The sequence below is a fragment of the Tamandua tetradactyla genome, chromosome 8 (genome assembly GCF_023851605.1).
Source record: "Tamandua tetradactyla isolate mTamTet1 chromosome 8, mTamTet1.pri, whole genome shotgun sequence".
Taxonomy (NCBI): domain Eukaryota; kingdom Metazoa; phylum Chordata; class Mammalia; order Pilosa; family Myrmecophagidae; genus Tamandua; species Tamandua tetradactyla.
In genome coordinates, this window is record NC_135334.1 from 83,894,823 (window position 1) to 83,921,467 (window position 26,645).

The 26,645-nt window shown below is 33.7% G+C and overlaps 1 protein-coding gene across 1 annotated transcript in view; it reads left to right on the forward strand.

The window, feature by feature from the left end:
* The window catches only part of IPO7 (importin 7), a 57,032-nt gene that overhangs the window by 747 nt on the left and 29,640 nt on the right, over positions 1-26,645 (forward strand). Inside the window, exons 2-8 of the mRNA XM_077113957.1 lie at positions 13,743-13,824; positions 17,661-17,814; positions 18,411-18,569; positions 21,922-22,078; positions 23,577-23,666; positions 26,250-26,344; positions 26,455-26,539. Coding sequence (XP_076970072.1) covers positions 13,743-13,824; positions 17,661-17,814; positions 18,411-18,569; positions 21,922-22,078; positions 23,577-23,666; positions 26,250-26,344; positions 26,455-26,539 — 822 coding nt within the window. The remainder of the gene's footprint in view (positions 1-13,742; positions 13,825-17,660; positions 17,815-18,410; positions 18,570-21,921; positions 22,079-23,576; positions 23,667-26,249; positions 26,345-26,454; positions 26,540-26,645) is intronic.

Here is a 26,645-nt window from a genome sequence, read left to right on the forward strand (position 1 = left end):
GGCAGAACTACCCAGGCTGAGATGCCCGGGAAAGCTTTATTTAACGGCATCCCGTGTCTCTTTGTCAGGGTGGGGGTAGTGCGGGACACCTATATGAATCTTATCTTCTCACACAGTAATAACGCCTTAGTGGGGGAGGCAGGTTGATGTAGTAGAAAGAGTAGGCTAATAGCACCCCTTCAGGTATAGTGACACCACTGATATGCTGAGCGACCTTGGGCAAGTCGCTTAACCTCTTGATCTTGAGTTTTCCCCATTCATAAAATTAGGCCACAGGGTTGCGGTGACTGTCAAGTGCGATGTTAAATCTGAGAGCCTTGAAACATTAGTTCCATATCGACTCAGATTTGCGTTTGAAACATTAATTCCATATCGACTCAGATTTGCGTTCGCTGAGGTCTGAATTCTCTCCCCCCCCAAAAAAAATAAGGGGATTACCCCTTGGGAAACAACTTTTTCATGGACATTTTATTGTACTATCTTTAGCTTTATTCTTTGTTTCAGAACTAATGCAACTTCATATATTAATAATTTTGTATTTTTAAGTCTTAAGGCTGCTGAAGTGTCACATACCAGTCAGTAGCTGTCTTTTAGTACACTATTTATTCTGCTAGCTTTAGTGAGGTTTCATGTACAATTTTTTTTTTTTACTTCAGAAGGAGTCCTACATTAAACCTTATGTAGACTTACTAGAAGCATCAGGAATATTCCTAATTGAACACTTTCAGTATCTTCAGTGTACAGTGCTGTACTAAAGATCCACAAGAATTTTTTAGTTTGACCACCCACAGAGCTTAGACAAATTTAATGTGAAATTATTTCAAAATAAAAAGTTAAAATCTCTTTAATATGTAAATGAGACTGTTTTGGCATACAAAGATTAAAGATTGCATGTTCAAATTCTTGGGCTCAAAGTCATCTTGGGAGAAGCTTAGCTTTCTTTAGTATATAAAATAGTTGAATGATTTCCTACTTTGAACCATTGTAAACTATTGAGAGAATTGTGGATCACTTTTTGTATTGATTAATTTTGTGGTATACACATTTAAAATGAACATTACTTTGCTAACACAGAATTAGGTGGGTAGAAGCCTAGCAAACTTACAAGTTTAGTCATGGTGATTTTTACCATGACTCTGCTGTAGTAGTACATTATTTTGAATAAATGTAGTTGCAGCTAACTATTAATTTCAAAAATTATTTGAAAAAAAAGGTGGTTCCTTGTAGGAAAAATGGGTAACTAATACTTCCTGTTAATCTGAAATTCATTTATTTATCAAAGAAGTATTGTCTAGTTGTACTTGTCTAGTTGTACACACTAATGTCTTGAAATAGAGACTTGGGGTAAGGATTTCAGAAGTTAGTTATTGAAAAATAAAAGTAATATTTGAAGTATGTTTTTTTACTTAGCCGTTAATCTGCTGTCAGGGTTTCAGAATACTCTGGAATAGCATATGATACTAATCTTTTCTGTCAGAAAATAGCTATTTACATTTTCTTTTTGCATGGGCGGGCACTGAGCTATTTACATTTTGCAGATTTCTTTCAGTTTTTATACCTAGATTTTTTGGTAATTTTTCCTAAGGTAATTGTTGTCTGTTAATCACAATATTTACTCATCTCTAATCTTTATTCCATTGTCATGCATTGCTTCCCATTTCTCTCACATCTTCCATTTGTACAGTTTTTGAGCTTTGAGTTTCTTGAACTGTGATAGAACTTTAATTTAGGAAGCAGGCTTCTGATAAATCTCAAAGAAGCTTGAATATAGTAAGCATGAGCAATTAACATTTTATTTCTGGCAGATTCTTGCTTTGGGGAAGATTGGATGAAGGAATCATCCCATGATGTCTCATCCTACTGAAACTTTATTTTGGTTCATGAATGTATTTAGCCAAGTCAAGTAACCATTGAGTCTGTGTAAAAATTGTAAATGGTATCAAAGTATTATAGTGCAGATAGCTAAAAATAGTGCTACCTTTGCACTTACTGTTTCATCTGCTTGGAACCCTTTTCACTGAGTTATCTCCCTGACTTGTTCTCTTATTTATCACTGAGAAGTTCCCTGACTATCACACTCCCTATCTCCCTTTATTTTTTATTTTTATAGCACTGACTTATCATAATTGTTCTTCTACTGTAATTTTTTAAGGTCAAGAAGTTTTGTCTTGTTATCACTATTCTTTGATTTGTCAGTGTTAAACTTTACTGACTTCTTATAATTGATAACAGAATTGGCTTTAGCTCTCTTATACCACCCCCACCCCAAAGATGTTTGGGGGTATTTACATTTTTTATATTACATATAGAAAATATTCACAAACTCCCATTAGACTATTTGGGACCACAGTATGGAATTTTTGGTGATGTTTTCATGATTTAGTATTCCTCGCTGACTATAATATGTTGTGTAGTTTTATGCCCTTTTTTGAACTGCTGTTATAATTTTGGAACTTATTGTCACTTCTCAATTCTGAATATTTTCATGTAGCATACTTTGCCTAGAAGCTTGGAGAAAGGGATTGAAAAGTATGCATTCTTTTTTTATTAATTTTTAAGTTAAAAAATGTATAACAAACACAAACATTATTAACATATGATCATTCCATTCTACATATATAATCAGTAATTCACAATATCATCACATAGTTGCATATTCATCAGCATGATCATTTCTTAGAACATTTGCATCAATTCAGAAAAAGAAAGAAAAAAATTCATACATTCCATACCCCTTACCTCTCCCTCTCATTGATCACTAGCATTTCAATCTACTAAATTTATTTTAACATTTGTTCCCCCTATTATTTATTTTTATTTTGTATGTTTTACTCATCTATTGATAAGGTAGATAAAAGGAGCATCGGACACTAGCTTTTCACAATCACACAGTGACATTGTGAAAGCTATATCATTATACAATCATCTTCAAGAAATATGGCTACTGAAACACAGCTCTACGTTTTCAGGCAGTTCCCTCCACCCTCTCCATTACATGTTGACTAACAAGGTGATATCCATTTAATGCATAAGAATAACCTCCAGGATAACCTCTTGACTCTGTTTGGAATCTCTCAGCCATTGACACTTATTTAGTCTCATTTTGCTCTTCCCCCCTTTTGGTTGAAAAGGTTTTCTCAATCCCTTGATGCTGAGTCCCAGCTTATTCTAGGATTTCTGTCCTATGTTGCCAGGAAGGTCCACACCCCTGGGAGTCATGTCCCATGTAGACAAGGGGAGGGAGGTGAGTTTGCTTGTTGTGTTGGCTGGAGAGAGAGATCACAGCTGAGCAACAAAAGAAGTTCTCTTGGGGATGACTCTTAGGCCTAATTTTAAACAGGCTTACCCTCTCCTTTGTGGGGTTAAGTTTCCTATGAACAAACCCCAAGATTGGGGACTCAGCCTATTGCTTTGATTGTCCGCACTGCTTGTGAGAATATCAAAAATTCTCCACTTGAAGTTGAATTTTCCCCCTTTCTCACCATTCCCCCAAGGGGACTTTGCAAATACTTTTTACTCACTGTTCTGATCACTCAGGGGTTTATTGGGGCATCACTGTAGACAAACCTACAAAATCTTATGCCGTACTCAAGGTTCCATGTACTTATGGTGTTCAATATGTTGTCCACGTGTTATATTAGGAACTGCACTAGTCAAAATGCAAATTTTGTAGCAAATAAACATTTTTGCTTTAGTCTCATACATAAGTTAAAATTTTAGAATATAAATTACCATCTATTTTCAACACCCTGCAGTAATGACATTCCTTTGTTCTTCCTCATGCAAAAACATTTTTAAATTTGTACATTTAGTCACTCTCATTAGAAAAGTCTGCATATTCTTGAAAATATAATAGAAAAAAACTCCCTTCACCATTGGATTTTTGAAATTTAATTTAAAGTTTTTTTGCAACTGAAGAGTTGTGTACTATTTGGTCCATCTTGGGAAATTATTTGACCCCTGCGTTCCAGATTACTTATGGGTAAAATGAAAATAGTAATAGAATCTACATTGTTGGGTTACGTGGATTGAGTGAGGTGATGAATGTAAAAAATTTGACATTAAGTAAGTCTCTGTATTATTTTAACTACTAAGTTTGTGCCAGTTGGTTAGCATAAATTCATGGTTGCATACATTTCCTACATCAGTCTCCCGCTTCAGTTGAACTTCTCAGTGGAAACTGATCAACACTAATAGAGAATGATCACAATTGCATATTCTTTGGACGTTGGGGTTGCTAATAAGTAGCTTTACCATAACACGAAAATTTGGCACAATTATGAATAATGCCTAGCACGTAATAGGCTCTTAGTAGTATTTGTTTAATGAAGAGAAAAATGAGAACTTGAATAATAGAGATAAAAAGAATGTCCAATTTGTTTTAACCGATTGGTTACTTCTCATTTAAATGCTATCTATCCTTTGGACATTAACTTGTATGTATCTAGAAAGTAGAGTTTTTTAAATAGTTCAGTTTAGGTAATCTAAAATATGTGATATTTGGTATTCATTCAGTAAATAATTGTTTATTATGTTCCAGAGAATGTTTGGTCTTTCTTTCACACATGTGTACACTTACACACAAACACTCGGAAATACTTGAGTTTCTTCGTTTGAAAGATAAAACATCTCTGAAAGTTTTAGCAGATTTATAAAACCTGTTCGCTCTCTGGTTAGCTTCCACTGGTTTTCAGTGGAAACCTTTCTATATGTGAACCTTTCTATATGTGAACTCTTGCTGCTTATGCCTCCTGTTAAGCTCTTATCAAGTACAGCTAGATTTTTCCTATCCTTAAATCTCATCAAGTCTCCCTTAAATGCCATAATTTCCAGGAAACTTTTTCCCGTATTCCAGTTTATATTGAAATTTCTCTACACTGAATGTCTGGTACTACGTGAACTCACAACTCATCATATTAGTAACTAACCTTTTATTCTCCCTTAAATTTTATGTTAACTTTTAATTTAATTGGAACTGGGTGATTGCAGTCTTTTCTGTTATAAAAGTTCGTTCATTTTGAACTTGTTTATCTCAGTGGAAATAAAATCTTTAGATTAAGATCTATTTATTTTTAATCTTGGAATGTTAGCTGAGCATAGACACTCAACAAATACTTGTTTCCATTACTTAAAAATTTTTTGAATGCCTATCGTGTGTCAGATACCATCCTTGATGCTAGGGGTTCAACATTATACACTATAAATTTATGGCTTTCTTGAAGCTTATATTTGATTTAAAATTTTAATTGTAATGCCAGAAAAAAGTTTATTCTGAATGATATTTTTCAGTCTGGTTCATTATAACAGTAAACTTCTGTGTGCTAGATACTGAGCTAAGTTGTTAAAAGTAGATGCAAATAAAAACATGATTCCTATCTTTCTGGAATCCCTGGTCAACATGTTACTGGCAGTCACTATGTATGTGATGAGGGCTATAATAGAGCAGTGTATCAGGTTTGGATGAGTAAGCTCCAAATCTGACTTTGGTTAATGGAGATGTGATTCCAGCATCAGTATTCCCTTCTCCTTGTAGTTGTAGCAGAGAGCAATGCCCTAAGTAGAATTAGTAGGCTTAACTATAGCCATTTAAGTCTTCACACTATGCTGTATCTCTTCTGAGTTCTTCACAAATGAAGATTACGGAAAGTGATATGCATTATAAATGGTTAATTTGATTTAGTTTTATTAAAGGGCTTATGAGATAATTATTAAAAATCTTAGATTTGGAAAAGTACAAAATGGTATAATATTTATAGGACAGTTTGCATGTCTAGAAATTGAGCAAAATATCGATGAGTTATAGTGTCTATTTTTGAAAGACAAAGTAGTCTGTAGTCCAAACAGATAAAACATTGCTTAACCAGAAATATTGCAAAGCATTTACTATTCTGAATTTGGGAGTGGACAAGACCCTGAATACTTCTTTGACTGTTAGACAGTTAGTTATTCAGTGACATGGCATGTTAAAAATCAGAAAAAGTTAAAATCTCAGTTAATGTTTGTAAGAGAACAGTATCTTTTTCAGATATAGTAGATAAATACTGTTTATTTCTATTAGTGGTATATTCATGAAGAGGTTGAGTTAAAGGTGTTTTTTTATTTTTTTGGTCCCTAATTTATAATTTTTAAAAATTGTTAGCATTATTTAAAGATTGTTATTTAATGAAAGGCAAAGAGCATACAGGAAAGAGCCTCAGAATGGTCCTGATTTTTCTACTACAATGACATAACCTCACTATGCCTTACATTTCATTTAGGTAAAATAGATACATGCTTTTGTCAAATTTCATTAGTAAAAAGGAATGATTAGAAAGTCCTTGGTTCTTGAAATTACCTGGTAGTATTCATTTGATGTAAAATCCCGTATAAGTTGTTTAAACTGCTGTAACTAATTGAAGGCCTCTGATTGCATTTTGCTGGAGAGAAATAATAAAAAGTTGCAGTCTTGAAGGGTAAACTTTAAAAGATTGACATTAGGTGATTACGTTGATAGAAAATGAGAGAAAACTGATTTTAGAGGAACCATGCATTGAAGTTTAAAGTTTAGTTTGAAGCTCACATAAACATTGAGGAAGAACTGTCTAGCAGGCACTTGGGAAAGGGGAACTGAAGTTTAGTGGAGGATGCAGTGATAGAAAAGTGGTTTTCTTATGTACGTGTTTTATAGAGAGGGAGTATAGATATCAGATGTGGGGAGGACTGGACCTGAACTTTGGGCATACCCATAGTTGGGACTTTTGAGAAACCTATTGGAAAGAATAATTATGCACAAAAGTAGGAGAGAGGCCAAGAAAAGAATTTAAAGTGAAAAGGTTAGTTGTGGGTAATTTGATTTCCTTTTTTCTTAGTCAAATTTTATTTATACATTTCCTACCAATGAGCATGAATTACTTTCAGAAGTAAAAAGTTATTAGAAAAAGGAGGTGTTGACATTCTTCTAAATGAGACAGGTTAAGTAAAATGAAGACTTTTCTGGGAGTTAAAAGCCTTTAAAATATTGTTATATTTGGGGAAAGCAATTTCCAAGTACAGGGTTAATGAGTAGAATATTAGTAAAGGGGGGAGGAATAAGAGTGTAGGTTAAAAAGATAGCCAAAGCAGGGGAAAATTTTTTCCTTCTTTGGTAAGATTGAGATTTCCTGTTTTAGAGATTTCAACTGGAAGGAAAATTTGTATGGGATAGGTAGAGGTCCCAGGTTGTTTGCTCATGCTGTTGTCTCATGCTGTTGTCCGTTATACTTTTGATGTTTATACTTCTGTGTTTTTTTAAGGCAATGAAAGTGACTTAAAATAATCAAGTACCAAAATAAAGTAATGCTTATTTCCATAGTTCAATAACTTTACTGATATAATAACCTGTCACACAGTTCACCTGTTTGAAGTATACAGTTAAATGGTTTTTATAATATTCAGAGTTACACAACCATTACCACAATCAATAACATTTTTATTAACTTAAAAGAAATCCCATATCCATTAGCATCATTCTCTATTTCCCCTCAACCCCTTCAGCCCTAAGCATCAACCAATCTACTTTCTGTGTATATGGATTTCCCTATTTATGTAAATATAATTATGCAATATGCCTTCTTTGGTGATTAGTTTCTTTCCCTTAGTTTTCAAGGTTCATGTTGTAGTGGGTATCAGTACATTGTTTTTGTTGCCAGATAATATTGTAAGGATAGGTCACATTTTATTTATTCATCACTTGATGGATATGTGTGTTGTTTTGTTTCATTACCTGTTATGTATCATGCTGCTGTGAATATTTTGGATACAAGCAGTTTATTTATTTATTTATTTGATGGAGGGATAATTTACATATGGTACAAAACTCAAATACTTTGTGCAGCTCAGTGAATTTTTACCTAGATACATTTGGATGACCACTACCCAGATCAAGATATATATAGTATTTCCACTGGCTTGGTAAATTCCTTTGAAACTATTCCCAATGCATACTCTTCCTCCACCATGTTATCAATATTCTGACTTTTGTTACCATAGATTATTTGAAATAATAGAATCACATAGTATATACTCAAGAAACCAGCTTCTTTTTTTAACCTGTTTTTTGAGATTCATGTTGTTGCTTGATTCTGTAGTGTTTTTTAAATGGCTGTATAGTATTTCGTTGTATGAATATACCATAGTTTGTCCATTTACTTGTCAATGTACAAGTATTATTGTGGACATAAGTGCTCATTTCTCATGGGTACATATCTGTGGGTGAAGTTGCTAGTTGTGAAGTAGTCATATGTTAGAGACTGCCCATTTTCCAAGGTGTTTGTATCATTTTATACTCCACTCAGCACTATATGAGAGTTCATTTGCTTTACACCCTCACCAGTACTTTAGCGTATTGTGTATGTTTTTTTGGGTAGATGTCTTTTGTCTTCTTGTACTAATATCCTTTTATAGTCTGCTTGTACATATTCTTTGTACATTTTTCTTTTCAGGTGTTAACTTTTTTCTTCTTTTTACTTTGTCTGTACTGATTGGGATGGGTATATAAAAGTTTTTAATTTGTACGTGATCCTCAAACTATTTTATGTTTTTTAGCCTTCAGTGTCATGTGTATAGGCTTTCCCCACGAAAATGTTAAAAATACTTACCTTTGTTTCCTTAAGTACTCTTATGGTTTTATTTTTATATTTAAATCTTACGTTAGATGTTGATAAATTCAAAATCCTTTATCCATGTAATATTTATGGACCTGTTCTGCTGTAGGAAAATAAAATGAATGACATGATTACTTTTAACTCACACAAATGTAAGTTATGTATGTGTCTAGCCAACAGAAACAGTGGTGGTTTTAGTGGCTTTGTTGTTTTAACATGACTCCTAAATATAAACCAACAACTTCAAATATGGCTTCAATCAAAGAAAGCAGTCTTTTCCAACTTGGGAGGAAAAACTGCAGGGTTATTCAAGAGACTAATGTATATATAAAACCATGTGTGCTGTATTGTGGGGGTGATTTAAGGGAACCAAAGGATAATTTAGCCAATATTCAGTTATGCCTTACTGACTTTAGAACATACTCATGAGAAAGATGAGATTGTATTGCGTATGAATATGTAAAATAACATAACATTTGTTATACCTTGATACTTGTTAAAATATTTTCCATGAGTTACTTTTATTTACCCCTCAGCCATCCAACTTAGATTTGCTGAATCAGCTTGCTCAAGGTTTAACAAGCTCTGAAGTGGCATAATCTAGAGTTACAACCAGGACTGTCTAGTTCCCAGCAGTTTGTTCCACTAGTTCACAGGCTGGTGCAGGAAATGAGATTTACAATGTGATTTAAATGGCCTGAAAAGTGCCATCGTGATACTACTGGTGGTAGTGTTCTTTATGGGCTTATAGTGTCATTTGTGGGCTTGTCTGTTTCTTAAATATAAATAAACTTCTTACACTGTACCTCCCCCTAGGTGATCGCGTCTGCTTCCATGACATTCATTTATTGATTCTTTCAACTATTTATTCAATAAACTTGTTGAATATTTTAGATGCCAAATATATGAATTACTGGGTATACAAACAGTAAAGTCCTACCTCTCGATGTACTTAAAGTCTAATTAAGGGAGAGGCAGACATGAAACCAGTTGACAAGTAGTATAATTACAGATATGTGATAAGTGTTATGAAGGAAACTTAAGGTTTATAATGTATAAGCTCAGACCTGAAGAATGTGAAGCTTTCAACCAGTTAAATAGGACAGAGCATAAGAGAGAAGTTGTAGGCAGAAAGTCACAGCATGTGCAAAAACTCTGAAATGGCATAATATGTTCTTGTTGAAAGAATTTAAGTCAGGTGAAGGGAAGGCAGATTGTGTGTGTGTGGGGGTGGTGAGAAAGTACCTTAAAATGAGACTGAAGAAATAGACAGGGCCTATAGCCTTTGGGAAGGAAGAACTTGGGTTTTTATTGCAAGTACAGTAGAAAGTTGTTGAAATGTTTGTTTAAAGGGGATTTTTTTGAATTAAAAAATATATATAACAACCAACATAAACATTCTTAATTTATGATCATTCCATTCTACATATATAACCAGTAATTCACAATATCATCACATAGTTGCATATTCATCATCATGATCATTTCTTAGAACATTTGCATCAATTCAGAAAAAGAAATAAAAAGACAACAGAAAAAAATTCATACATACCATACTTCTTACCCCTCCTAAAGGGGATCGTTTTGCACTTTAAAACATCATTGACTGCTAAATGAAAATAATGGTTGGGGGGAGCGAATAGTTCAGTTAAGGAGGGTGTTCACTGGACCCAGGTAGTGTTAATGGGAATGGAGAAAGTGGCTATATTAAATAAACATTTTGAATTTAGGATTGACGGGACTTTATTAAATTGGTAAAAGGAGGGAGGTGTTAAAAATGATGTTTAGGTTTCTAACAAGAACGATTGTGAGGGTGGTGATGGAAAAGATTGGGGGAGGTGGTGTAAGAGAGTAGAATAGCAGGTTTTAGAGGAAAAGATGTTTCAAATATAAGTTTGAGAAGCCTGTGAAATAATCAAGGAAGCATGTTAAATAGGCAGTTCTGTTATGTAGTGATCTGTACTAGGAATATGTATTTGACATATAGATAATATTTAAAGTTAAGGGACTGGATGAGATCAGTGGGGTGTGGAAAAGAGATGACCAATGACTGAGTCCTGGTGAATTTTAGCATTTATAGATTAAACAAATAATTAGAAACCAGTAAAGAAACAGGACTTGAAGGAGATAGACCAGTAAAAGTGGTATTCTGAATGCTACAGATGAAAGTATGTTTCAGTAAGTGAATTATTATCTGCGTTCAGTGCCATTGAGATTATCTAGAATATTAGAAAGGATCAGAACCTCCCCTTTATGTGCGCTTAACCCCTCCTTTTCAAGTCACAAGTTTAGGCATTCTAGGGTGCTCTGACACATTTCCCCTATCTTGGATTGTAAAATCTCCTTTTGATTGTTCCAGAGTGTCCCCTACTTCTTCCATTGTACTTTACTTCAGTTACCTGTTTGGTTATTTTTTATTCCTTCATTAAATTGTAAGTTTCCATGCGGACATGGACCCTGGTTGTCTTGTTCAGCCCTGTATTGTAAGCTCTTGGCACAGTACCTTCCAAGAATGCTTTAAATGAATGTTTTTGGAGTGACTGAATGAATAAAATATTACGCTAGGTTCTAACGTGGAAAACTTTTTTATATCCAAAAGTTAGCTTTTCTGTAAGAATGTGTTTGTAGAATGTTTGGAAAAATAAGTTTGTAAAGAGGAAACTAAAAGATCACAATATTCATGTGAAAATTTTGCAGAAAAATAATACAACTTGAGATGGAAGGAGACTAAATTCTGTAGTAGTGGTTTGTTAGGAGAGAGGATAATGAAACTGGGAAAGCACAAAAAGGGCTTTATCTTGCATGCTTCAATTCTTTTAAGAAAAAAAAACGAGAAGCAAATACAATAAGTTTAGGAATCTTTACATAACCTTTTTTGTACGTTACTGAAAGTGATCCAAATGCATGATACAAAATTTGGAAAATAGAAAATGTAAAAAGAGCAGATACCCTATAATCCTACCAACCTAGAGATAACTACAATTGGCGTCTTTGCATTCAGTTATATATACATTGCATTCAGTAGTCATATAAACATATTTATTAAATTCTGCTTTTTCTGGTACATTAACAGCTATTGGCTTTTTAAAAATCTTTTTATTGGCACATCTTCGCTTACATACAGTCTGTACATAGTGTATAATCAGTGGCTCACAATATCATATAGTTGTGTATCATCACCATGATCATTGTTTAGAATATTTGTATCACTCCAGAAAAAGAAATAAAAAGAAAAAACTCATATATCCTATATCCCTTACCCTTCCTTTTCATTGATCACTATTATTTCCATCTACCCAATGTATTTTACTCCTTATCCCCCTATTATTTTATTTTTGTCCATATTTTTTTATTCATCTGTCCATACCCTGAATAAAAGGAGCATCATTTTCACAATCTAACAGTCACATTGTAAAAATTATATCTTTATACAGTCGTTTTCAAGAATCAAGGTTACTGAAACACACCTCAACAGTTTCATGTCCTTCCCTCCAGCTTCTCCAAAACACCATAAACTAAAACAGAATATCTATATAATGAAATAAGAATAACCTCCAAGAAAACCTCTCGACTCTGTTTGAAATGTTTCGGGTACTTCTCTCCAGTTACTCCAATATACCATAAACTAAAAAGAGATATCTGTATTATGAAATGAGAATAACCTTCAAGATAACCTCTCGACTCTGAAATATCTCAGGCACTGAAATTTTATTTTGTCTTATTTCTTTCTCCCCCCCATTTTGGTCAAGAAGGCTTTCTCAATCTCATTATGCCGGTCCCGGCTCATCTCAGGAGTTATGTCCCATATTGCCAGGGAGATTTACACCCTTGGGAGTCATGTCCCATGTAGTGGGGAGGGCAGTGAGTTCACATGCTGAGTTGGCTTTGAGAGAGAGGCCACATCTGAGCAACAAAAGAGGTTCTCTGGAGGTGACTCATAGGCATAATTTTAAGTAGGCTTAGCCTATCCTTTGCAGGAATAAGTTTCATAGGGACAAAACCCATGATCGAGGGCTCGGCCTATTGATTTGGTCGTTCCCACTGCTTGCAAGAATATCAGAAATCCTCCAAATGGGGAGGTTGAATATTTCCTCCTTTCTCCTCAGGTCCCTAACTTAGTTAAAAATTCTGTACATATTCAGCAACTGCTTCCCATTCTCTACCTTCGTTCTATCTTGTAACCTATGTAAGTTTCATAGGGACAAAACCCATGATCGAGGGCTCGGCCTATTGATTTGGTCGTTCCCACGCTTGCAAGAATATCAGAAATCCTCCAAATGGGGAGGTTGAATATTTCCTCCTTTCTCCTCAGGTCCCTAACTTAGTTAAAAATTCTGTACATATTCAGCAACTGCTTCCCATTCTCTACCTTCGTTCTATCTTGTAACCTATATTCTAGATTTTATGTCAATGAGTTTACATATTATAATTCATATTAGTGAGGTTATCAATATTTATCCTTTTATGTTTGACTTATTTCATTCAATGTAATGTCCTCAGGGTTCATCCATGTCATCGTGTGCTTCAGGACTTCATTTCTTCTTACTGCTGAATAATCATCATGAGTATATACCACGTTTTGTTAATGCAGTCATTGGTTGGTGGACACTTAGGTTGTTTCCATCTTTTGGCAATTGTGAATAATTCCACTATGAACATCGGTGTACAAATGTCTGTTGGAGTTCCGGCTTTCAGTTCTTCTGGGTCTAAACCAGGTTGAGGGATTGCTGGCTCATAAGGCAACTTTGTAATTACCAAGCTGTTATATTTTGTGATTTAGTTTGTGTCCAGCCACTTAGCAGAACACCTCTATGGAGAAATTCTTTCTGAATTGGTAAAATAGGTATCATAGAGGATATTGTTTTTGAGCGGCTGCCACCAGTGTAGGTTAAGGTTGGTACTTGGTATGGAGGTTTGCAGGCAAATGCAAAATGTTTTACGAATTGGATCATCAATTTAGTTTGAATTTGATGTGGAGGAGTGATGAGAAATAAGGCTAGAACCAATTTGAGGAAGACATTTTGTGTCAGCCAAGCAGTGGTATAGAGAATTGACGTTCTTTGGATCTAGTTTTAAATATATTTATTTGCAGAAATTTAAACTGTATTTCTTTCTTTATAGGCACACAAGTCTCTGAATTTTGTTTCAACGCTGCTTCAGATTACTATGTCAGAACAACTGGATTTACCGGTGAGACAGGCAGGCAAGTTTCCTTAATGGTTTTCTTGAGTATATGCAAATACATTGTTTAAAGCGTTCGTAGTTGAATGGACAAGTATTTTGTGGTTGCCCTTACACAATTTCCTTTCTTGAAAATTGGTTTGTCCTCAGTTTTTTAATGCAAAGAGCGAGTGCCTTGATATTTGTGGTAGAGTTTAAAGGAATGTGATATTTCATTGAATTTAAAGCGAATTTGGAAAGAGAATTGATGATTGTATATATTCTCAGTTTCATTCCCTGATGAGTGGTTCTAAGACTCAGTCCCTTTATTTATAGTTATTTCTTATCCTTTTTTGCTTTTACTGGCTTTTTAAACCATTTAATAGTACTATTTCTTAGTCATGTTCAAGATGTTAATTCTTTGAGTATCAAATAATGAAAATATAACAGTACTTCTGAATGTTGTAGTCTACAAAAGTAATGCAGTTCACATCTTTAATTTCTTGTTTAATTTATTTGCAGATATATTAATTTTGTTATAAAAAGTATAAAGTCCAGGTATTTTCGCCATTACAGAAAGATCAGTTATATTTTGGTGTTGTTTCTTTCTATTTTTCTTTTTACCCGTTTTGTTTAAAAAAATAGACTTTTTTTACACTTTTTATTAATTAAAAAAATTAACAAACAAAACATTTAGAAATCATTCCATTCTACATATATAATCAGTAATTCTTAATATCATCACGTAGTTGCATATTCATCATTTCTTAGTACATTTGTATCGATTTAGAAAAAGAAATAAAAAGACAACGGAAAAAGAAATAAAATGATAATAGAGAAAAAAAAAACTATATGTGCCATATCCCTTACCCCTCGCTTTCAGTTACCACTATTTCAAGCTGAATTTATTTTAACATTTGTTCCCCCTATTATTTATTTTTATTCCATATGTTCTACTCTTCTGTTGATATAGTAGCTAAAAGGAGCATCAGACGTAAGGTTTTCACATTCACAGAGTCTCATTGTGAAAGCTATATCATTGTTCAATCATCATCAAGAAACATGGCTACTGGAACACAGCACTACATTTTCAGGCAATTCCCTCCAGCCTCTCCACTACATCTTGAACAACAAGGTGATATCTGCTTAATGCATAAGAATAACCTCCAGGATAACCTCTCTACTCTATTTGGAATCTCTCAGCCATTGACAGTTTGTCTCATTTTACTCTTCCCCCTTTTGGTCGAGAAGGTTCTCTCAGTCTCTTGATGTTAATTCTCAGCTCTTTCTAGGGTTTTTCTCAGTCCTTTGATGCTGAGTCTCAGCTCATTCCAGGATCTCTGTCCCACGTTGCCAGGAAGGTCCACACCCCTGGGAGTCATGTCCCACGCAGAGAGGGGGAGGGTGGTGAGACTGCTCGTTGTGTTGGCTGGAGAGAGGGGCCACATCTGAGCAACAAAAGAGGCTCTCTTGGGGGTGACTCTTAGGCCTAAATTTTAAGTAGACTTGACCTATCTTTTGTGGGGTTAAGTTTCATGTGAACAACCCCCGAGACTTGGGTCTCAGCCTATAGCTTTGGTTGTCCACACTGCTTGTGAGAATATCAAGAATTCAACTTGGGGAAGTTGAATTTCTCCCCACTCTCACCATTCCCCGAAGGGGGCTTGCAAATACTTTTCCAGTCACTGATCAAATCATTCTGGGAGTCATCGGAGGATCACTCTGGACAAACCAACAAAATCTCATGTGCTACCTGAGATTCCAAGTACTTAGGACATTCAATCAAACTATCTACATGAGTTATATTAGGAAATGCTCTAGTCAAAATCTAAATTTTGTAACAAATAAACAAAAAAAAAGACATTTTGCTCCTTTTATTTAATGTGAATATTAAGCATTTCCCTTTTCTCTACAGAGTATTAGTCTTCAAATTCATATTTTACTGGCTAAATAATTTACCATAATATGCCATCTGCAATGAATCATTTCTTAATTGTTAGAAATAGAATGTAAGTTGTTAGATCTATTTTGTTTACAGTTGTATTCCCAGTTCCTAAAATATTGCCTCTGGTACACTGTAGGCACTCAGTAAATAGATGAATGAGTATGCATTATTGGTTTTGAACTGGCATAAGTAGCATTGTAATGAAACATTTTTTTGTGCCTAGGTAACATAGTATTTTCACTGGATCCTGATCAGCAGTAGAACTTTTTTTTTAATTTCTGGTTTTGCAGAAAATAGTCACTTTGATTATTTTAGCTGCCATTTCTCGAGTTAAGAAATGGTACTAGTAAAGTACCCCCCTGCCCCCCTTTTTTTGTATGCTGTTTCACAGGGTCATACTTCATTATTTTTCCATGTGAGCATCACGTTATTGCAGCACCACTTTGGTTGTTTTTAGATAAGAATCTTTCCCTTATCTTTTCACATTTTTAGTAAGAAATTAAAAGTGTTTGGCATTAAGATGGGATCTTGACACCTTTTAGGAACTTGGTTATGTATTAACAAAATTAAATTATACTGGGTGGGCAGTGTGTCTCAGTGACAGAGTTCTTGCTTGCCATGCTGGAGAGCTGGGTTTCATTCCCGGTGCCTGCCCATGCAAAAAATAAAATAAAATAAAAGTAAATTATACTAGAAAATTGTATAGGAGTATGTGTAAACACCAGAAGCATTGAAATTGTGGAATTGGTCAAGGATTTTAAGCATAAAAACAATTTAAAAATTATATCCTTAGAATAATTGAACGATACTCCATGGTACGTGGCATATGGTAGTTTCTTCTGCTGAACTTGAATGATGAGTTCTTTATGTTTTTTGGTTGAAGCAATCTGGACAGCACATGAATCATGAGAACCTTGCAGTGCAGTTCTCAGCTTATGTTTGTTAAACAAATGACAAAAAAACCTTTTTAAATATTGAATCAAAATTATACAAATAAATAAACTGATCCATTATGGTGGGAAGAATACTATGAAGCTGCATCCCAGAGATAGAGGGGCTAAATGAGGTCTTAATTTTTATCTTGTTTTGGGGCTAAAGAATCAAAATTGTGGAAGTAGTGTTAGTCTGGAATATGTCAGATCCACATACAGAGTCAGTGCTGTTACTATAGTATATTTACTATAAAAGTTTATCTCAGAAAAAAAAGTTATCCTCAAAAGGGATAGTATAACATGGAATCTTAATCATTTTTGAAGTAAGATGGGATATTATTTAAATTCCTAAGATAAAGCAAAGCAGGGTATATAAATCCCAGCTATATCCATTATCCTTGTTTAAATAACTGTGGGATTCTAGGTAAGCATTAATTGCTCATCAGTGGAGAAGAAACAGTTGTTTGCAGAATTTAGAAATTAATTAATTTGGAATAGCTTTCTTATGCATTGGTGATAGTTTTTTTTTTATTTGCTTTTAATTAAAAATTTTTTCTCATTTATGGGAGGGCTAAGTGAAAAGTATTATTAGTCTAAATTTTGCTATATAATCGGTGTGAATGGAATGTTAAATAGCAGTGTACAATTATAGCGGTCTGATTGCTGACATAGAAAATAATCTATGATTTTTGAACAGGAAATTCTTCCATAAAATCATGTGAATTTGAAGTGATACATGATTAAAATACTTAGATTTATATACTATGAGTTTTTTATGATAAATAACCTTTGTTTAATTACTTTAATTGTAGACACTGGTTTCTAAATTTCTGTTTTGATTATTAACTTTTAAAATAGAAGAATAATAGAATTTCTTTTGTAAAAGAAGAATAGTTTTACTAACAAGGATTGGTCTGAGAGAATAATTGAGGTGTGGATACTTCAAAGGAATATTCATGATGCTTTACAGTAAACGTTTTGTTAAACTGATCTATATTTTAGGTGTTATCTACTTGAAAAATATGATAACACAGTATTGGCCTGATCGGGAAGCAGCACCAGGGGATATATCCCCTTACACTATTCCAGAAGAAGATCGGCATTGTATTCGAGAAAATATTGTAGAAGCCATTATCCATTCTCCTGAGCTCATCAGGTATATTTGGTTTTTTTAACTTAGCCGTTGTTAATTTGTTAGATTGTAATTTGCTGGGGTTTTTTTCTTTTTCATCTTTATAGAACATACAATCCTGTCATTTTGTAGCAGAAGCTTAACCAACAAATGTTACAGAAGAATGCCTTTTTGATCTATGTTCTTACACATTTGTAAAACCAAAAGCTTTCTAAACTATATAAAACTTGAGTTTGGATCACACTGATATCAGATGAAACGGTGAAGAAAACTGTGGAATGCTGTCATGTCTTTATATTAATTATATAGTATCTTTGTTTAAAAGTTTTTTTTAAATATGATTTTGCTGAATTTTAAATGAGGCTACTTATGGGACGTTCTTAAATGACGCTTATCAGTTAATGATGTCAAAAGTAAAAAATAAAGACTAAAACACCTGCATTTGTGAAAATACTGGATTTTGCAGAATAACTTAATTTTGAATTACCTGTTTTCTGTGTACATTAAATATCTGATGGGTTATTTGGAATTAGTTTTGGTCTATGCTGTCATTTCTGTGTATTGAGTTTTCAAAATTTTATCCAAGTGGCATTTCTTTCTTGTTTATTTTTGGCTTTCAGGGTACAACTTACTACATGCATTCATCATATCATCAAACATGATTATCCAAGCCGCTGGACTGCCATTGTGGACAAAATTGGCTTTTATCTTCAGTCTGATAACAGTGCTTGTTGGCTAGGAATTCTTCTTTGCCTCTATCAGCTTGTGAAAAATTATGAGTAAGTGTCTCTCCCTTGTCCTATAGAGATTTATTTATTTATTTTTTGCGCTGTAGTGTTTTGAGGCCTAGGAAAGGTTAGGAAATTTAAAGTAATTTTGTTTGATCATCTAAAATTACACCTGGTATGTACTTTAAAATTAGTGAATTGTTTTCCTATTTCGATTAATATTTTCTTTTTGAAGTAGCATTCTTATTCTAATACTGCAGTTTCCTCTTCTGTAGAGATAGTTCAAACTCATTGTCTCTTCATAAACCAAGTTATCTCTAAGGTAGGCTGGGCTACTCAATATGTGCTGATAAAAGACCTTTAGGAAAACTTCTTAAAAAGCACATTGAACTCTTTTATTTCTGGCTTTCTGTGAATTTTTTTCTTAATTTGGGTTCTGAAATAATGTCCAGAAAATACAATGGAATTTCATATAATTTTTAATGCACTTTTTAATTTACACTCACCTGTTTTCTGTGTTTGCGTAGTTGAGAGAATTATAGTTCATACATGTTATTAGTATCAGTAAGAAAGATTTTGGGCCAAGGGATCATTTTAAATCTGGGTTTAGGGATCAGAAAAAACCTTGGAAGTTGAGCTCTAGTACTAAGGGTGGTAAGCCAAAATGTTTCTGGGATTTTTCTCTTCGGCATGTGGTGAAAATAATGAAACCGGTAGGTAGTTGAAAGTTTTAATATGGAAAAAGGCATAAGGAAGACTTTTACACTATGGTGGTTACTTTATTTCCAGTACTGACAGCTACACAGATGCCTTTGTGAGCCCTCTAATTCTAGGGCTGGGTAGTTAGCCTCCGATACTCTTTGGGTCCCATCTCAAAGTAGTTGATAGACTGCTGCTTTTGTTCTGAGCAGGAGAGAAATACACCATTTACAGCATTGGTACTGGTGTTTTCTTGTGTTCCCACCAGCTACCCATCTTCCTGATAAGGAATGGTCCAGCTGTTGCTCCAACCTCTGTCAGAGTGCCAGTTGTTGTAGTGCTGGTAAGTGAGTGACTGAAATTAGAGAGATTAACAATAACATGTCATTGTCATTGAGGAGGTTCAAGTCTCTCCTGTTCTATAATCTTAGCAGGAGAGAATGTGACAGGGATTTTTTAACAAGAAATACAGGAGGCTGCTACACTTGGAATTCCAGTTCAATACCGCCAGTGTTCGATTGTGGAGCACAAGGCGTTCAAAAGGGATCTGTGTGGACTGAAGCATTTCTGTGAAAATGGAGAAATTGAAAGTTGTGGTTGCCTTCAGAAGCATAGTTCCTCAGGAAATGCTTGTCAGTTGAAGGAACACAGAAGGATTTGAAGAGGAAGGCATGTCACATGAAGGAGAACGTACGGAATAGTGTGAACAAAGAAAGAGAGGTACAGAGGTGGAATCGAGACACTTGGTCTTTTGGGTAGAAAGGAAACCACTCAATGGTATGGATAATTTCTGTGGAGAAGTTGGGACAATTTTGGACTAGTAAATCGGGAGAATTTGGATTTGATTTTTTTAGATAGTGAAGAACCACTGAAGGTTTTTTGTTGTTGTTTTTTAAGCATGTCTTACCAGTTTGGCAAACTGTATCCTTGTGGTAGTAGAATTTTATTATTATCACATTTTTTATGCTTTCCAGAACTGTCTGGGGCTCTTGGGTCTTAAGAGCTAGTAATTTGGTATCATAAACTACTTTCATACCCATTAGCTTAGATTGACAACTGATAGGATTTGTTTCATATTCAGCTAACCAAAGTCTTAGTATTATAGCATCAGAGAGTCAAAATAATAAAGCACATTGTAGTTTATATAATCAGACTGGAGAGTGCAAGCAGCTTTTTTGTATAAATTATTATTATTGACTCATGGGTACAGACAAACTTTTAAAATGTCTGTTAGGTATAATTTCATAGCATATTAAAATATTTAAAAGATCTATCAATTGTGTTAATAGTCTTAAGGTCATTATTAGTGTGACTATTTCTCTTGGTTTTTTCATTGTCAGTTCACTTTGGTTCTCCTTTTACACAGCAGGGAACAAGAATCTAACTTTTAAAAACATTTTTTAAATTGTGAAGTATAACATAGGCAGAAAAGTGATAAAATTTCAAAATGCAGTTTAACAAGTAGTTTTTGAGCAAATTTCAAAGTGTTGTATGGGTGTAGTTCCACAGTTTCAGGTATTTCCTTCTAGCTGTTCTGATATACTAGAGACTAACAAGAAATATCAATGCAATGAAGAATTTAGCTTTTTAAGAGAGTCTTCCTTTACCTTCTTAAAATGTGCTCAGATAACTCAATTCTTAAATACATTTCCCCTCTTGAAGGAGACTACCAGAAGATAAAATTGAGACCTGGTAGGGAAAGTGAATTTGAAGCAGTTTTAAATAATCATCTATTTTAAAAAGAGAAGTTGTGGCTTTTAAAATAATGACTCCATAACCACTAGTCTATGTTGTACAAAACTACTCTGCCTATTGAATTTTATTTTTCATGAGTAGGCATTGGAAATCAAACTCGGGTCTCCAGCATGGCAGGCGAGAACTCTGCCTGCTGAGCCACTGTGGCCCACCCTGAATCATTAATAATGGAAGCTGGAATTGCTTTTTCATAGTTCTTACCTATTGATTTAATTTTTAAAACCAGTAGACCTTTGTCAATTTTATTGTTTAGGAGTTAAAATGCTTAGAAATCCATAAGTAGAAATGTCGCGAGCAGCTCAGTGAAACCTTATCCACAATTCTTGGAGCAAAATGTACTACATATTATTTTTTTATTTTATCTGCTATAAAATATGTGAATACTGACTGCAAATGTATAAATGAGAAAAAGAATATTTTCTGCTTTAAAGTTGTCAATTTTCCTTTAATGGTGGTGGTGTTTAAATTATATAAGCATAGTAATATATAATGAATTTTGCTTATTCAGTAGCTGTTACTGTTAAAAAGTCAAGGAATTGTAGCTCCTCACTTGTATCAACATTTACAATTACATACTGTATCGTGTAGTGCTTATAAGAGGGCAGGCTCTGGAGGCCGATTTCCTATGTAAATGTTCATACCTAGATGCGTAGTATTTGGAAAGATATTTTACCTCTCTGTGCCTCAGTTTCCTCAAAAGGAAAAAAAAAGTTCAGATACTAATAGATGTCTTGAAGAATGTTGAGCTCATGGTAATTGTTCAGTATATGTTGGATAACATTCTGTTATTACTTGAGGTTTTTCTGAAGCGGCTGTTGTTTGTGGTTTTCCAATAAAAAGTTGGCTATGAAATTGCTTCTATTTTTTTGAACCGAGAGAGGTAGTTTTAATATATATATATAATTGAGACATGAATTCTTACAGAATTAGTTTGTATTCCTACCTAAAGGTACAAGAAACCAGAGGAACGGAGTCCATTGGTAGCAGCAATGCAGCATTTCCTGCCAGTTCTAAAGGATCGTTTTATTCAGCTTCTCTCTGATCAGTCTGATCAATCTGTTCTTATCCAGAAACAAATATTCAAGATCTTCTATGCCCTTGTTCAGGTAATTTTTGTAAAGTATTTTTATATATTAAAAGTCTTCCATTTGCCACATGAAAAATTAACAGAATTTTAGCATTTGAATAATAACTATTTTTTGTAATCTATATTAAGTGAATGATTTGCTAGGAAAATAGAAATTGGCCAAAGTATAAGCACATTAAAAGCTAAACAGGGGCAGTAGTGCAGTGGTGGCTCAGTGGCAGAATGCTTGCCTGCCATGCTAGAGACCCGGGTTTGATTCCTGTTGCCTGCCCGTACCAAAAAAAAAAAGCTAAACAAGCACAACTTCCCCCCAATATCTAAACAACTAATAAATTTTAAACTGTAAATGGTCAGTCTCATGTTGTCTCAAATCATCCAACACCACATAGTATTAATAAAATTTTCTTATTTTACCTTAAGAATTCATGACTCTGAAAATCAGTTTGATTATAGTTTAAATCTAATGCATGATTTGATATGCCAAATATACATATTGTCCCAACAATTACAAAAGCTATTCCTAAACTTAACACAAAAATAGTAATGTGGACTTGATTTATTTTCCGTCATTTCTATATATTCTAATTCTTCATGGGGATAAAGTATATCCTCTAAGGAAATGTGGAATGTAATTGCTTATCAATTGACAGAATTTGATCAGGATTCAAATTCTGGTTCTTTATGTGATATTTAGCCTTAAAAGGATTGGTCTCATCTACTGTGACCTTTGGTTCAGGTTATAGCATTACTTACTTAAAAAAAAAAATCTCTACTTTTGTGACCTTTGGCTTCATTTCCACTAAGATTGTAGCTAGCTTGATTGTTAGGTTGAATTTTATGTCTTTGCTAGATCTTTAAAGGCTATCTATTGTTATCTCCTAGTTTTATTCTAAAGGCACTTTAATGCCACCCTATTAGCTCCTTATATAATTACTTTGTAAGTGTAAGATCAGAACTTTTAAATTAAAATAATAATTCTTTTGTAAACTGTTCTAGGGCAAAATAAAATATACCTTCTTCCCAACTCATAGACCCCTGTCTCACTTGTGAAAACAGATATTTTAAAATTCTAAATAGTATATTGATATGATTTATCCCAGGAATATAAAAATGGATCTGTATTATAGAATCAGCTTTTGTGATTAGTTCTTAATCACATTAAAAGAGACCTGTAAAATCTTCATGGGTGCCAGATAAAGCATTTGATAAAGTTTAACAACCATTCCTGCTTTAGAAATTCTTAGAATTCTTAAATAGAAATATAATTAAAAGATATTCACTAGAAATTTACATAAATACCATAACTTAAAGTGAAAATAATGAACATTCCTTAAAAGATGGAAACAAGACAAGGATGCCCACTGTCACTGCCGGTTTTCACTAATGGAGATAACCGTCCAAATCTAAAAGAAAATGTGGATTGAATGAGTCACTTTTTGTAGGTGTTATGAAGAGTGAAAGAAACTGGAGTGTTTTTGGTAAGGATTTTTAAATACTGATTCTGGATTTTAATTTAGTATACACTACCACTGGAACTGATAAACCAACAGAACCTGACTGAATGGATAGAAATTTTGAAGACTGTTGTGAACAGGGATGTGCCTAATGTAAGTTTCCATATACTCTTATATATTGCTAAAAAGATCATTTAAAATACTATCTTTTGGGGGTAATAAATAATATTTCCTATAAAAATATTTATGAACTTTTATAATTTGTAGTGCATATTTATCTGATTACAGAGATACCATTTCATTGTTTGCATATGTGCCTAATCTAAGTGAGAAATAGTGATGGATTGATTAATATATTATTTAATTGATTATATAACTCTAATCCTAATTCTTCTGTTTCTTCTCAGTTCTTAACTAAGAGCCCAGAGCTGGATTTTTTTTTTCCTGTACCATATAAAATCAGGACTTTGTTACTTAGCACTTTATAAATAGATCACTAGATGATTTATTTTTTATTTTTTATTTTTATTGACAAAACAAAAACAACATATAGACATGAACATTCTTAACATAGGAACATTCCATACTTGGTGTATAATGGCTCACAATATCATCACATAGTTGTATATTCATCACCATGATCATTTCTTAGAACATTTGCATCACTCCAGAAAAAGAAATAAAAAGAAAAGACTCATACATACCATACCCCTTACTCCTCCCTCTCATTGACCATTAGCATTTCCATCTACCTAATATATTTTAACCATTGTCTCCCCTAGGTTTTTCTATACCCCTTACCACTCCCTATCATTGATTACTAGTTATTTCAATCTACCCTGTTTTAACATTTGTTCCCCCATTATTTATTTATTTACAATCCTTTTTTTCTACTCATCTGTCCATACCGTAGATAAAAGGAGCATTAAACAAGGTTTTCACAAGCACAGTTACATTGCAAAAGCTATATCATTATACAGTGATCTTCAAGAATAGATGATTTACTTTTAATCATTGCCACTTTTTGTGTTCTTTTTATTTTGATAACATATAACAAAATGTGCCATTTAACTGTTTTAAAGTGGATAATTCGGTGGCCACTTTAAAATGTTGCCCTACCATTAATATCATCTATCACCAAAAACACACTCATCATCCAAAATTGAAACAGTGTACCCATTATAAGAGGAATTGACAGGTTCTGAGTACTGAATGTACTTGAATGCATTACATATCTTGTTTTATTTAATCCTCAAAAAGAAAATCCCTCTGAATTTTATTTTAAACTTAGATGTGGAGTGGCTCAGCAGGCAGAGTTCTCGAAGCCTGTCATGCCGGAGACCCAGGTTTGATTCCCAGTGCCTGCCCATGTAAAAACAAACAAACACAAAAACTTAGACATGGAAAGGTTAAGTAATAATGATAGTAGCAATGTGAGTGTGAGTGAAGCTAGAAAGCTATCCTTCTGATTTGTAGTTACTGCTTAAAAATTTTTTTGTGCTGAAGAAATGAATGAAATATTTCTTCCACTCCGTAGGAAACTAGTTTGATGTAAGTTTTTTTGTACATATTAAACAGGTATTAAATAAAACTTTTTTTAAAGTCTTATATACATATTCTTCATCTTTTTGTGGTATCATTTAAATATTGTGATATGCATGGGTTAGAAATAAACAGTTCAGTGAGCTTTGACAGTTATGTGCACCCAGCCCAGAATGCTCACTCGTGCCTTATTCTATCTAGTCATTCATCCTTGTCATCACTGTTCTCATTTGTAACACCAGGGTTTTGCTTGATGTAACATGCTACTTCTCCACGATGTATGTAATAGTTACTCCTTTTTATTGTTGGGTAGTATCTCATTGTATGGATACGCTGCAACTTACATTTACACGTTGATGGACATCTGAGTGGTTTCTGGGTTTTGGTTCTTATGGATAAAGTTATTATGCACATTCTATGTGACCCTTTTTGTGAATGAACACATTTTCATTTCTTTTGAGTAAATACCATGGAATGGAATTTTGGGTCATAGGATAAATATATATTTAACTTTATTAAATAACTTCCAAAATGATCTCCAAAGTGGTTGTACCATTGCTCTTTCTGGCAATATGTGAGAGTTTCGGTTGTTCCACATTCTTATTAGTTTCCTCATCATAGCTTAAAAAAATGTCATAAATGTCTTAAATTAATAGTAATGATCCAACTCATTCTAATAATGGTTAAAAAGTAGTCTGTTGAGGATGTTCCATAATTTGACCATTCCTTATTAATGAATGTTTAGGTTCTTGGCATTTTTGCTGTTACAATTATTATTGGAATGGATATTTTCATGCATACATATTTGTGCATTTGTTTTCATATTTCTGAGACTAGATTCCCTGAATGGACTTTCCAGTGCCCTTTCATTATGAACTCTGCTGTTTTTGACTAACCTGTCATAGTCAAGGCCTTTATATTATTTGGATCTTGATTAAAAGCATGTATAGATTTGACCAATAAATGTTTCAGTTCAACTCTATAAGAATTTTAAAAAACATATCCTTTGTTAACCAAACAGTGAGGGTTCCTCTTAGATTTCAATAAATATTATTATGTGTCTAGCCTTTTATTGTGAAAGGCTGACATTGGAGGAGCATTTACTTTCTTGGTCTCACCTCATGCTGTTCCTCCTAGATTGCAACAGTACTGAATGACATATCTTACTAACTTCAGATTAATGTCTCTTTATAGGAAACACTTCAAGTTGAAGAAGATGATAGACCTGAGTTACCATGGTGGAAATGTAAGAAGTGGGCTTTACATATATTAGCAAGGCTATTTGAAAGGTAAGCGCCTCTCCATATATGAGGACATATATGTGTTCTTAAGCTTTTGCTTTTACTGGTTCTGGTATGAAGTATTATGAGGAATCAGTGGGCATTTTTATTTTCTTTAGGTATGGAAGCCCTGGCAATGTTTCCAAGGAATATAATGAATTTGCCGAAGTATTTCTGAAGGCATTTGCTGTTGGTGTCCAGCAAGTAAGTCTGATAGTGTTTAAAACAGAAACATATCATTATTAAGTTAATTTCTCTCATTTATTTTTATTTTCTTTGGCATCTAAACATTGCACATTTAAACCCTATG